The 15,009-nt window shown below is 35.9% G+C and overlaps 1 protein-coding gene across 10 annotated transcripts in view; it reads left to right on the top strand.

The window, feature by feature from the left end:
- RAPGEF2 (Rap guanine nucleotide exchange factor 2) overlaps positions 1-15,009 on the top strand; it is a 200,351-nt gene that overhangs the window by 144,790 nt on the left and 40,552 nt on the right. For 8 of the 10 annotated variants that reach the window (XM_076336588.1, XM_076336591.1, XM_076336587.1 and 5 more), the window contains one exon: positions 6,050-6,181. The exons of the other annotated variants lie outside the window; for them this stretch is intronic. In XM_076336588.1, the coding sequence (XP_076192703.1) occupies positions 6,050-6,181 (132 nt within the window). The remainder of the gene's footprint in view (positions 1-6,049; positions 6,182-15,009) is intronic. 10 annotated transcript variants of the gene reach the window in all.

Here is a 15,009-nt window from a genome sequence, read left to right as displayed (position 1 = left end):
ACATAAAGATGTCTATTTGAAGAAAATTTGGAGATTCAAAATACATGAGATACTATTGGGTTAGGGTATGAAGTGAATGATATACAGAAGACATAGTTCAAGTCAGCAGGTTTTTATTTAACTCCCACTGCAGTTTTCAGAGAAAATACATAGAAACTTCTTAATGTTTTCCATCCCACCCCTAAGTACAAGGAAATTCTGCTTCCATGGGAATTGCATCCTAATTTGAACTGTATATAGCTTAAAATTTTATTTTAAAATTAACTCTGCGCTGGACATGTCAGCCTGCATCGTGTCTGTAGACAGAATCAATAGAAATTACTTTATTATTCTGTAATTACTTACATTGACTGCTGTGTTTTAAATCACTGAACCATAAAAATGTTTTCCTTGATGTCTGTCTTGGTTAGTGAAAGAATTATGTTGAAATAGCATGTTGATGAATACCCACCATTAATAGAAGTATTTCTTCCTTTAGTCATTGAATATCATAAAACTGGGTATATCCTTAAAACGCATAAAACAGACTTACAAAAATTTAATCTAAAAATGAACATCTACATAAAATAGTGAAATAAAATGTTACTGAATTGATAGGATACTGAAGAATACTGGGTTGGTGATCTAGACTCTTGTAGTGCAATAAACATTTTAAAATTTCTCTCTTGGTGGGGAAAAAAAATGGGAAAGACTAAGGCATAGTATTTACTTTATTTGGCTGCTGTTGCTCTTCCTTTATGAAAAGATACAGAATACCAAAATAACTTTGTTGTAATTCACTTATTTTATTAGATTTGTGGGAGCAAATTCATCATCTATAAAAGAAATAAATGACTTTTTTTATTATGGTGGCTTTTACTATATTATTTTATTAGTAAAGAGGTACTACAGAATAAGTGCTGAGATGCATGTGTTCAGAGGCTGAAGAATCAGTGTTTGCTTGTGTTTCTTTAATTTCAGAAAGTGGAAATAGTTTATAAAGGTGATATTTTGTGTTGTTCTATGTCTACTGTACTTGCTTGGCCTATCTCAGTGGCACCTAATTACCTACAGGATCATTCATTGGGAATTGCATAACAGAACGTTACACCTTTGCTCTCTTAAATTCCATCTTTCTGCAGATATATTTCAGTCACTTTGCAGGCTTTATAAATCTTTCATAAAGTGCTGAACGGCCTTCAGTAGAAGACCTTGTTTATAAAATGCTTACTGATATGTTTGCTGTAAAATGAATGGTAATTTGGAGCTCTCCAACCAGCATTCCTCTTGTATTTTAGAATTATATTTGTGTGTTTATTGTTCCCATTGGTGCACTTATACTTGTTGTTTTCACATATAACTGCATTTATAAAAAATAAACCCAAAACCAAACCAAAAAACAAACCAAAAAAATCCCCACAACAAAAAACCAGAGGAATACTATTTAAATTAAGAAAGGATTTTTGTATCATTTCACTCATATTTTGCTGTTTTCATACCTTTTAATGATACATCTGAAGATTTTAATTTCTTGTCTAGTAAATATTCTGAAACTATATTAAATTTAAAAAACCCAAACAAACAACAAACTGTATTAGTAGGATGAGCCCAATGATTTCTTTAGTAGAAGTTGCATAGAATGCAGCAGAGCTCAAGCATTTGGCCAAGAGACTAAGAAAGAGGAGAAGCCCAGCACAGTCCCAGAAGTAGCGTATATGTTCATTGCCTTTTGTTATACAGAAAGGCACGCTGTAGGGTAGGAGAAAATCATGATCTTCTTAAAATAGGAGGAACATACTCAGAGCAAAGTAATTGTTAGCTTTGCATGCATAGAGCGGTGACTCACTTTGAGGGTGGAAGTAATAAAATGCTGCTTTTAAGATAGGAAGATGTGATAGGGTTTAAGGTATTGTACAGTTCAAAATGGAGGTACCTCTTTGTCCTTAAGATAGTTTCACATAATTGTTTAAGTTTTCATTTGTTTTATGGTTTTCAAGAAGTAAAAGCACAGAGTTCCCGGATGTACTGTTTTTCCTCTGGTTTCTTTACATGTGTGTAAGCTGTTTAAATGTGTGTGTGTATGCATGCATGCACACTTATTATATTTATAAAATACTGTTTTGACCTCTGTCAAATTAAGATTAGGGCTTTGGTGTTAACTACTTTATCGGTTCATGTTTTGTATTAAAAACTTTTTTTCCCCTCTTACGTCATTCTTCATTGATTCTATGCATATGTAGCCTTAATATTTTCTCACTTATGAAGTTTGTCCTGAAAATAGGTTATGAGGACAGTTATCTGACCCTTTTAATGACTATTAATTGTTTAACGTAGTGTAATGAAACTATATTTACTTAAGAATGACTCATGAATTTATTTTTCTAAATTACCCTGCCATGTTTTTACTCTGCTAATTCATTCTGATGCTGCGACTCCCAAGTGTTCAGTAACAAAGTTAAGAAATATTGTAGTTTCTGGCTTCAGCAAAGCTGTAGTTTAGTGTTGTCACAGAAGAAGTGCTTGTTGCATAAAATATACAAGTAGCTTTTGTTCCTTATTACTTTGAATGACTCCTTAAAACTAGCCATCATTTAATAAAAATGCAAAACAAGATAAAAATGTCTCTTTGGTTCTAATGCCATTTGTCGTGTCTTTAGTTTGTAATAGCTGATGTTACTAAGGCAAAGGGTATGTCCTTAGACTTTCTCATATTGCTGCATGATCTGGAGGATAAGGCGTGTGTTATATATATAGCCTGTATGCGCTTTAAAACATTACATGAAAACCTTTATTTTTACTGTGATACTAAATACTAAAGTCAGTACTAAACTGTTGAATGAAATGATAGCTGAATACAAGCACTGAGTGCTTAAAAATTTCATAATAGTGTGATATTCAGTAACGCAGCAAATATACCTGTTGCAGTGAAGTTAACTGTCTTATGTTTCCCAAAAGCAGAATTGATGTTCCCAGCCATTTTCTTACTGGCTATAATAGCAGTTTCATGATGTTGTTTTCTAATCATGTTCCACTGCAAGTAAGAAATTAGATGTAAATACCCTGCTTTGGGCCAGACAACTTTGTGCTGGTTGCTGGCACCACTGAGGTTGTTGAACAATGCATTTCATTCTTCTCTGCTTACTGAAACCGTTTACCAAACATTGTGTGCCAGGAGTGACAGGTGTAGCCTCTTGCATAGAAGACTTAAGCACGTGTCCTTTTTCATTGTCATCAGTGCTTTACTTTTTTCACCACTGTGTACAACTCTGTACATTAAATATTTTAAATAGCAGTATGTGACTAAGAAATGCATGTTTTTCTCACACGCACTTTTCACTGAGCTCACAATTTAAATGTTTCAGCTTATTTAATTTTTTTTTCTTCCCCCCCCCCTCACGCAACTTCTCACCTTAACTTATTTGGGGCTAGGGCAGTCAAAGTGCTGCTTTCAGGCATGTAGTACAGAGAGTTAGTATTCTGCAAAGATGTAAGCATGTGCTTTCTGCTTGTGAATAGTTCTATTTGATTAGGATCAAAGTGACTAGTTAAGTTGCCCTAAGTAAAATGCCTGCTTCTGGTCTTCTGCTGTCACCACTTGGCAAGTCCAGCTCATGCAGCATGGCTTTGACTTGAGGAGTTATTCCAAAACCAGTAATCACCAAACATTCAGCTGATTGTTTACAGCCAAAAAAAATCAGAAGTCTTGCTTTTATTTGCGATGTGTTTCATCAGTTATTGTGGAATCCCTTGCCTCTTCCTATTGCCTGTGTAGTAACAAAACACAAATCCTTGCTGTTCATTTAAACTAAGTGCAGTCATTACATTAAACATAGCTTGATTTCATTTGTAACATACTAACTGGATTTGCTTTGATGTAAGGTTCTTAAGAATTGTTATTGCATTGATAAAAAATAAATGCAATTGTTAATGCATAGAGATATTTGCAGGGCATTATGAAAAATTAAACACGTTTGGCTGGGCACAAGACTGTGTTGACATGCACCTCCCTATGGAGTTAATATTTATTTGGGATTGAAATAGTTATTACTTTAGAAAATGTAAAACTCTCAGATACTATATCTTTGTAAGTTACCATTAAATGTGCAAATCTTAGGTGATTTGTGCATGTATTTTAAAAAATCATGTAGGATTTCTACTTGGAAATAAACCTGGACTGCTTTAATTCTAAGAGATTGTACTTTTAGGAATAGTCATTGACACATTGCAAAAGCTGTGGTGGTTCATTTACTGTACATTCTACCTATGGAATGTATACTTATTTGTAGAATGGCTCGAATCATGATAAAAAAATGGATATAGTGGCCTGAATATCAGTATATACTGTTCAGTTTTGTGATAATTCAAACTTAAAGATTAAAAAGGGAAGTAAGAGAGACAACTGATACTATAACTAATGCACTCCTTAATGCTATATTTTCCCCTTCTGACATATCATCAGCAGTGGTGAACATAACTAGATTTTTCTGGAGGCAGCATCCATGGCTGTATGTATTAGAATATTGCTTTTGTTAATTGCCCTTTCTTTGTTGATTGATATACAAAGATCAACTCTAGCTTTTGGCTTACTGAAGCTTTTTAGGATTATTAGTGTCTGGTTCCTGGTTTTACCCCCTCCTTCAGGTAAAATATTAAGAAAAATTGTTTAAAATGTAGCCATTTTTGCTATCACTGGTGCAGTCATGCTGTATAAGGAAGAAATCCTTTTCAGGTGTATTAGAATAGGAAATGCCAGTCAGTCTAAATAAGACTAAGGTTTCCAGTTGTCTCTGCTTTCACCGCAAATCCTAAAGCCAAGGTTCTTTCAGGGCATGTTCCATAAACAGACTTAAACCAGGCAAACAGCAGTAAAATCATCCTTTAGCTGTATGGAGCTAGTAATTTTCTCAAGCACGCTCTCTTGTGACTTGCAGATGACTTTTTTCATAATCTTTTATACTGATCAACTTACTATATCTTAATGCTGAATGAGCTCTTATTTTCATTTCCATCCAGGGAGAACGGTAATAGCGCCAAGGTAGCATTCATAACTGACATGGGTGGACACGCTGCGTATGACATTCTCGGTACAAACACACCTCCGTAGAGAGTATTTACCTTCTCTGAGTTGAAACAAACAAACAAAAAATTAATGAGCAAAGGTTTTTTAAGTTATTGAAGCATTTATTGCATACCAAAATTGATATGTTAACATACTTTTATTAACTAGCAGTGGGATGCCTGCTTCTTGGGGAGAGGGGTAATTTGCCCCCAAATAGCATTTAAATATTTCTTCAGACAGCAACTATTTTACTTACTCAAAGGTCAGTTTCTGCAGCCGGCAATGTTTACAGTGCTTACAGATTTTTCATGGGAGCTGTGTGCATAAAGCAATAGTAAAAATATATGTCACAAATCTTGGTGGATGATTGTTAAATGACCAAATATACTGTCTCGATTCGTTCTTCAGCACCGCACGTGAGCAAACTCATTTCAGGATTGTAGCTCTTTACAGTTGTGTCAGTCTTCCCACATTTCCTATTTGCCATCATATTATTTGGCTCAAAGTATAACAGATAGCTCAGTGGCTTGGATTTTACTTGTCTCTAATGTACTTTGTCAATTTCAGAAGCAAAAGAGTTAGCCAAATCCACAGCAGTGCTTGTTTTTTTTAAAGTATGTGACTTTACTCGCTGTTAATCCCCATTCTGCAGGAAACCATTTATATTGAAACTAGCACAATACTCGTATGTGCTTTAATTCTGTCCAAACCCCATAGCAAGATACTGAAGAGTTTTGGCATAAGGGTTATTGCTTCACTGGTGTTTGTCCTCAGATATATGTTTTTTTTAAATCTCTCATATATTTGCAGCAATTTGGTGGTATTTTGCTGACCTCTGCATGAATTTAAAAAATTGCAAAACTCAAACTTTTATGCTGCATTCTCAAGCCCCAGTGGTATTCTTAATACACGCAGTACTGGCAGAGAGTAAAGTGTGACATAATGATTTGAATTCATTTTGCTGTGTATCTACCTCAAATTGTAATGATGCTTTTTCTGCTCCACCTATAGCTTCCTGCAGATTTCACAAAGCTGCACCTTACTGACAGTCTCCACCCACAGGTGACCCACGTTTCATCTAGTCACTCAGGATGTAGCATCACTAGTGATTCAGGAAGCAGCAGCCTTTCTGATATCTACCAGGTAAGACTGGAATGGATGCTGATGGGAGGTGCAATTGCCAACAGTTTTGACGTTAACAGCTGAACACCGGTGCTATTGCACATTGTCAGGTTTTGTCTGAAGCAGCACTCAATAGATTTCAAAACACTAGTTCTTGTTTGAATTGTAATAATTTCAGGCTTTTATCTGCTGCATACTAAATCTGATGTTCGTGAAAGCTCAGCAAGTAATCTGCAGCACAGCGACATGAGGTGTGTTCCCTTAGTTTGTCAGGATCCGAGTCAGCAATGTAGAGGTGTAGTGTTTGGCAACATTTCAGGATTGTGCTTCATTAGTTTTGTTTGTAATTTGTGATTTTGGGGGAGGAAATGTTCCTGAACTTCAGTATGGAGAGCCAGTGTGGCCTCTCCAGCAGAGGTCCCTGGTGGGACTGAAGGTAAAGGGGTTTTGTTCCTGTCTCCAGCACTTCACCTCATCTTTCTGTCTGTCCGATCTGCTATGTGTAAAACGACAGCTGTGACGTTTAGGCCTAGAAGACTAGACTTTGAGATCTCATGGTGAAAAGTGCATGTGAGCTGGGTGTTATGATTAAAAGCTGGATCCGAATTTCAAAACTATAGATTTAGGACCTTGTAATGCGAGGGCTTTTTCTTCTTCTTGATGCTGTATTTTACAGTTCTTAGAGGAATTGGCTTCAAAATCTAGAACACATTCAGTGGTAGTGAGAAAGAAATATGCGGTGAGCAGCCTGTGCTGGCCTGACTTGAGGGGCATATTCCAGTTTCCCTACCCTGTAGAGACCTGGTGCCAGCACCTCGGTGGTACTTCCTTTTCTGGCTGTCCTGGAAAAGATGGAGAGGTTGAACTGGTGAAACTTTTAAAGTTGTTATACTTCTGGGGGAGCTTCTTGTCATAAAGATCTATTCTCTTCATTTGGAGCAGCTTGAGTTTGGAGAGATTTACTGTGAAACTGATCCAGTGGGTCCCTAGAACGCTTTGGGGTGTGCGTGCTTCCTCTAAATAGAAATTAGGAAAAAAATCTGAAATAAAAGCTATAGATCCTTCATTTGAGGTTTACAGTTCCGGCAGTGTCAACGAGGAGGATTTGTCCTTGTGATAAGAAACTAGAGCAATTTGTTACTCTGAAAAAAAAAAATGAATCAAATCTAATTAAAATGTTGTTCTATCAAAACAATCGTAAAATATTTAACGAGACCAGTTCTACGTGAAGTACTGTTTACTAGAAGAGGAATAATGTTTGTTTGGGATGCTTTTAAAAATGCAAATGTAGCCATTTAAACAATGGGAAAAGCATCTTCTATACAAATACATACAAGTTCAGTTGTGAGGATAGTTGTAGCATGTAGTCTGCTTCAGGTGAATAAGCTTGTAGGCTTTTCTGTGGGAGAAGATACGCTATAAAAAGGTCCCAGTTCAATTTAGATAGTAATTGCAATAATGCAAAGGTTTATTTTTGTGAAAAATGTCAAAGTAACTTCAGGCATGGCATATGCCAGTCAAGTATGTTTATCAGAATTTCTTCTGAAAGAGGATTACTTTGAGACAGGATTTAGGTTTATGCTGTGAGGGTGAAGTAGATGTAAAATTGGCTTTGTTCTTCAAGTCTTCTATAGATTTTCATACCTTTCATTCCAAAGATTTTACATTTTAACATAAAAATAACAAGTACCTCTAGAGACACAGTTGTAGGTGGCATTTCGTTATAGTCATACAGTTACTCTCTAGATAAGTTGGAAGTAAATTTTTGCAGAGTTTCAGCAAAACTTTTATAACTGTGGAAAGGATCCCTGAATTTCTGGGAAATTAAAAAAAAAATACTGTACAGAAGCTTCAGAGAAATACATCTTTCTGTAGTCACCAACCTGGTGTATGACTCCCGTAATAAGTTTTGTTTGCAATAATGGAATCAACGGGATGGTTGGTGTTTGAAGAGAGTTAATGGTTTTGTGAAGTATTTATATAGGGAACATTTACTTTTTTAATATTCTTTTCAATTTAATGTAAAAAAATAATTGAGGATTCCTTGTCAATCTTGGTGATCTTAAAAAAATATTACCTGGTTTCTTAAATAAATCTACAGTTAATACGTCATTTAAAGATGTCTTGGCACAGATGCATTGCCAACTGTGTAATTGTACAGTGTCACACACAGTAATTATTAAAAAGACCTATTTCTATCAACATCGAGAAATATGAGCATGTATTGTGGAAAGTAGCCCCATGTTTTTATGTTAATACACATACTTGAAGAAACATTTATTAAAAAAATGAATTGATAAGTTCAGGTGTGGAAACTGATAAAGTTCTTAAATTATTGAATTTAAATTTATGGTACCAAGTATTGTTTGATTTAATGATTTCTCATATTGTGATAAATCATTAATTTCTTACCTCAGTTTCAGTTGTAAAGGAATGTAATGTAACAATGTTAAGTTAGGTTAAAGTACTGCCAAAAAAACCCCACAACAAAACGGCTGTAATTTCAGTTCTCTAGGGTCAAGTCAAGGTTTAAATAAACAGAAGTACTTTTTGAAACTGAGATTGGATCAGTCATTCTCTCTCAATTATTTGCCTTTTAATTCTCTCCCAAGTGTTTATTCAAAACAGTAAACCATAACCAAATTATCTACACACTATTTTTTTACTTCAATTTTAATAGGTCTTAGGCAAAGCTCAGTATCATTGTTCCTCTGATTCTTATGTTTTGTATATAATGTCATTTTTCTGTTCAGTAGAATGGACTTCTGTTCATTATGCCTAAGTAGAAAGGAATGATTTAGAAAGATTGCCATCTTATCTTTCAATTGATAAATAAATGTTTTCTTTTTTCAATTATTCTATTAATTAGATCTTTACTGTTGAAATCTAAGTTAATGATATGTCAAGTTTTGCATCCTAGTAAGTTTTAGTTCTGTAGCCTTAAGAGCAGCTGTTTGCAGTGAAAATACATTCATGGCCTTTAAGATTTTTTTGAATAAATCATGAAGCTGAATCTTCAGATGCTTTCAGTATTGAGCTGAGAATATTTCCTTTTAAATATTAATGCTGTAACTAAATTTGTTTGTCAAATGTTGCACATAAAAGAACTTCTTTTAGGATAAGTAGTACTTGCCAAAATAAAATAAATAATCCTTTGTGTTTACTCCACCCAAGTCTCAAAAATATTTCAGATGCCAATCAGTAAGGTCCTTAAATGTTGTTACTTTTATTTTAGGAAATAAGCTGATAAAGTGAGTAACTCTGTAATATGGCTGGAGAGGAAGGGGATGCTGAATGTTAATAGATTGTGTGCGGGCTTGTATTTGCCAAGAACAATATTTGTGTTGATTTGGCAAAGCAAATCGTTCACCGCTGCTTCTCATGTATGGCTGCTCACTCCTGTTTCTCATGCTTAGTTAAGGCTTCCTGTATGGAAGCATATACCTGTTCCTATATGCTCCTAAATGCTTCCTGTACCTGTCATGTATATTACCAGATGATGATCCCAGTTTGAGAGCGAGGAGACTGAAGCCCGTGAGAGCATGTTATTCCCCTTCCCTGTTTTGGGAAGACGTTGTTGTGTTGGCTCAGCTCTTTCCTTTGCCAGCCTTTCTTTGCCTTATCCTGTCCTCAGCCCGGTGGCTTCCTGCCGGCCCTACGTGCCCTCTGGTGTCTGCCCAGATACTCCTGGCGGTACAGGAAACCGGGAACATCCTTTCCGAGACCCTCCCAGGATGTGTGTATTGCTTGGAAATTTTCAAGATGTCAACTTTGTTTTCTCATGAGTCTGATACGGTAACTCTTAGAAGAAAGGTCCACCTTCCAGAAAGTCTTCCTGAGAGAGCCCAAACCTTTATCTCTCAAACCAGAAAGTCCATTCAGCCTGCCCCTAAGTCCCTGTATGCAAAATAAAGAGGTTTTACCTTAAGATTGTCAGTCTTTCTGACTGTATCAGCTTCTGCAGTGCAGGGCTCTGAGTAATGCAAGGACGTCTGAAACGGCTCAGGTAAACTAGGTAGGTCCTACTGAACTCCCCCCGCCCCCGCAGTTTCGGCTAAGTCCTGTGCAGTACCTTACCACTCTTGGTGAGTTTGGGTCCTCTAATCTACTCTGCAATTAATAGCCTAGGAGTAACTTTCAGAGTCCTTGTTCTGTATGCCTGTGGTCTCAGCAAATGTTGCTCCATTTTGAAGAAAATGGGTGTGCGTTGTCTGGATTATTGCATTTTCCGTCTCTAGGGAGGGATAGTGCTCAGACTGACTCTTGTGACAGATGTGGGCTGCTGTGTTGTAAATTTTGTGGTAGATAATGGAAGAATAAATATGAAGAGAAAGCAGTAAAAATCTTAGGCTGAAGGAGTTTTAAGGTATTTCATGGCCATTTGCACTCATGTTAGAGTATGAAAAAATAATTTTACTACCATAGATTTATGTATGATTTGTGTGCATGTAATAGTTATAATTGATTGTTATAAATATATAATTCTTTAACAAACAAATACATATTATAGTTACATGGATTGAATTTCATAGCAATTTATTTATATTGTAAACTTTTGCCCAGTGAGTTGAAACCTAATGTAAAACAAAACCCCAGCCATGTTTTGTCTCTGTGGAAAAGCTGGATCCAATGTGCCTATATGACGACAGGAGGAAATCTTTCAAGCTAATGGAACTTTTTGCAAGTGATTTCATGAGCGGTGTAGTGCCAGGGTTTTTGGTGTTTTGTATCAGTATCAGCTTATAAACTATGAAGTAAAAAAATGAATGTTTTCACTAATAAACATTCTTAATTTCATTTTTTAGTTTATTTTTTAGCCCTTAAACTACAATGACTGAAAAATAAGGTGGGGGGTGGCTTTTTTGAGCTGAGCTTGGCTGCTTTCTTTGTTAGCTTCATGGACTTGAAGGACTGCAGCAGACAATGAACATATTTCTGGTTTGCGCAACAAGTGTCTTCTATGCTTTTTTTATTTTTTATTTTTTCCCAGTATTTTGCATGTTTGGAGATTTTGGATTGTTGATTTAGGTGGTGACATTAGTCACAAAGGGGATTTATTATTCAAAATGATGCATTTTTTTCCTTAATGTTTCCTAAAGAAAGCGGTTAAAATAAAAATTAAAAAAAAGTCTAGGCTAAAATATTCTGTTAAAATACTAGGAAATCAGTAGTTAATGTGGTTAATTTTAAGGGTTTTCTATTTGTTTCTCTTTATACTGTTAAGATCAGCTGGAAGCTTTTTCCCCAAACCAGCATAGAAAAGAAAACTGTGAAGGCCACCTAAAACAGAGCCAGTCATCTTGTAAGCAGTTCTCCAAGTCTTCCCACTTTCCTTCCCATAGTCAAGCTGGTATGTGTGTGCAGGTGTGTTTGATGAAGCGGTTATAATACGGGAGGGAGAGTTACTTGATTGTAAAGGTATAGATCTGTTGGATAAGCCAACATCCCCCTTGGCCTCTTCTGATCTTTTTCTCAACAGATACCCAAAAATTGGTTGGAGAAGGAAATGAGACAGTAAAGGAGGTCATCTTCTTTATCTGTTCATGTAGTCCATCACCTCTCTCATTATGTCCGTGTTCATGATGCCTCCAAAAAATGAAAGGCCAGTAGAGTTGGGCTTAATCAGTTTCCTCTCATACCAGTCTACAGAGACCAACAAGGTCTTCCATTTCCCTAGTCTGCCCAGTTTGATCTAAGGGGAATGAACGATAGGGGCCTTTTTTAATTTTTTTTTTTTTTTCCTTCCTAGAATCAGTCAAGGAGCCAAAGGCTAACTGAGAAAGTTACACAAGGCTCCTTTGCTTTCCATCTTTTCCTAGTTATTTCATGGTTTTTGTTTAATTAGCTGTTATTACTCAAATCTAGAAGTGACTTTGGTCTTGGAGATCCTTAGCAGTTGGAATAACCTTTTTTGTATTTTTACAATATTAGCCTTTATAGACACTGCTTAAAATTGAGCAGGTCTCCTTAGGTACCAAATGTGAAATAACTCTTCACCTCAGGCTTGAAAATGTCTGTCTGAAGCCTCTTAAGACTTTCTTGTTGGTGATGTGACAAAATATTAGGCTGTCATTGTGCGATTCCTTTGAAGCTTCAGCAAATTTTTCATGCCATCTTCCCAACTGTGAAGAAAATTTTCATTGCAACTGATGTTCAGACTTTGGAGAGACATTGTTTTGTACTTTAAGCTGCAACTAGCATTTTTCTTACATGCAATCTCTTTAGATTTATTTAGGTGAAGCTAACTTCTCTTATTACCCAAGAAACAAAGGACAACATGCGCCTATGAAAGCACTGATTTCTGAGGTGTATTTCATCCTTGATTAAATGCCCTGGGAAGCTCTAAGCCTCATGATTGACTGTAGTACAAATTCTGTAGGGTATTCATCTTGTGTTCTGGATTTTCTACTGCTGAGTTTTATAAGGACACCTCTGTCCTCAAAGCAGCTAATCAAGGTTTTCCCTTTAGTCTTACACAAATGCATGGCTATTGCTTCATAACTAAGGGTTCCTGTGTGGACATGCTTGATTTTTCTAACACATGAGGGAGTACAAAAATGCTCGAAGTAGGTGGGTTCTGAAGTTTAATGTGTCAGCAAGAGGACCTTGAATCTTTAATGTCATATGTGATGCTACTGAGCCTAAAGAAACTATTTGCAATGTTTTTTTAGATAAATTGGTGCATGCTTTTAACATGAAGACAGATCCAGTTATTCTTAATAATGTTACAAAACTCATGCAAAACTTTTTGCATGTATAAACAGAAGGAGTCCTCGTGGGATGAGTTATTTGATTCTTTACTACTACGAATGCATATTGCCTGTGCAGAAAGGCTACACTGTGTTCCTTTGCTAACTTCTGCATAATCATAATGTTTTCAGAAAGTTGCTTGAAAAAATGTTTGGGTTTTTTTGCAAAAGATAAGGTTTATTTTTAAAGGTGTCCTAAGTTAAATTAATAAATTTTCTTACTACTCTGTAGATTGTTGCATTCAATTCTGAGCTTCTTTATTGCAGTGATTTGTATTTTTTGATAACTAGTAAGTTAGAAATAGTTGCTTTATCATTCCGTTTTCTACCAATAACTTCAGTTGTTAAAAAGATGTAATTAGCTCTGTAAAAAGTCATCATCTTTGGGAAATGCTTGTAGCCTTTAGTAGTATTTTTAAAGTATTTTCTGAATACAAAGTTGCATTTAATTTCAGTGTGAGAATTTTTTTAAATAGCATCAACTTTTCTTGATAATAGAGCTTCAACTTCTGTCCGGTTTTGTGTCATCATTTTAAGACAGATAACTTGTCTTTTAATAATCAGATTTTGTACCATATGTGGAATTTTCTCACGTATGTTAGCATTGTGTGACTAAATTTAGTTCTGCATTCATTTTACTAACGTGCTTTTGAGAGAGCTTAATCTGGGCAGGTAGGAGGGGCACTCGCTAGTAATGGGAGGGTTTGCAAAATTGACTGAATTAGTCAGTCCCACTGTCACTGGAATTGTCACTGTTGGAGACTTCTGATCCTGACAGATTGGTGTCATAAGCTGTGTGTCTACTGACTCATCGTGACTAATTTTTCCACCAGTCACTTTTGATGAAGGCTATTTTGTAAGAGGAGTTAGAGCAACTGTTTCAAATATATCATAGGGAACATGCATGTTAAGCACAGTAAGACTGCAAATGAAAATACTGCTATCAGTGCTATCATTTTTGTGATTTCTTTGTATGCCAGTATAACATCCTGCTTGAGAAATGCTCAGCATTTTTTCTTTAAAAAACAAAAAACAAAAACCAAAAACCACAATGTGAGAATAATTTGAATATTGTGTAGGTGCTGTTATCGTGCTTTTTATATTAACGAGACCCTGTTACAAAGCTTGTGTTGTGCTGTAGGACAGAAGCATTTAAGAATGACACTAGCTGCCCTGATCCGTCTCCAGCCATATGCTACCATTCATAAGGTGGCTGTGTATAATGGCATTAAAGTAACAGATGTCAGCCACAGCTAGTGACGTAGGAATAGGGAAGACGATTCTACGAAAATACCAGTGTAATTTGTCTTACCTTCTCTGTGCTTGGAGGGTGACCTAGTTTTGGGTGGGGTTTTTCTACCAGTGTGAGAGACAGATCAACAAAACAGGCTTTAGTAGCTGTGTTTGTCCCATGTAGTATTTTTCAAGTAGACATGAATACATTGTGTGCTTCCAGAGTCTCAGAAACAAACCATCCCTATAAGGCATGTGAAACTTGATTTGTCAAGTCATGGCTTCGAACTTGCTCATTAGAAGCTTGCATTTCCTTAAAAATTGTCGTAGCTGAGCCTTGGCAGCTGCCGTGGTATTAAATCAGGTTCTAAGAAAAAGCAGCTTTATCAGCTGTGACAGACAAATGTTTGTGGGGTTTATTAAGTGTTTGGTCTTAAAACTAAATCATTAAAATGTATGTACCTTTAGGTGCTATACTAATGACCTCAGGCTATATATGGACTATGTTTTCCTTCATTTTAATACAATTTAATGGAGGTTAAGTTTGGTAGACATTCTGTGTAGTCCATCTGTGGTGTTTAAGCAGTGACTTTGCATTTTTCCTGCATCTGTAAATTCTTATACTGTTTATCAGCAAATGAAAGCCATATTTAACTATGTTCAACTGGAATTGGAGGGGGAAAAAAACAAAACAAAACAAAAAACAACCCAGTCCTAGGTTACTGGGAGATAGCAAAATTCCTGTAGCATTTTGATGCTGTACTTATTTTCCCAAACAGTCTACTTAAAATTACATTGCATTCCTAAGTGTTTGAAGATGTAAAGTTGGGGCAGGAACGGAAACAAACTGTTTTAAATGAACTGTTT

The sequence above is a fragment of the Aptenodytes patagonicus genome, chromosome 4 (genome assembly GCF_965638725.1).
Source record: "Aptenodytes patagonicus chromosome 4, bAptPat1.pri.cur, whole genome shotgun sequence".
Classification (NCBI taxonomy): domain Eukaryota; kingdom Metazoa; phylum Chordata; class Aves; order Sphenisciformes; family Spheniscidae; genus Aptenodytes; species Aptenodytes patagonicus.
This window is presented reverse-complemented; position numbering and strand designations above follow the sequence as displayed.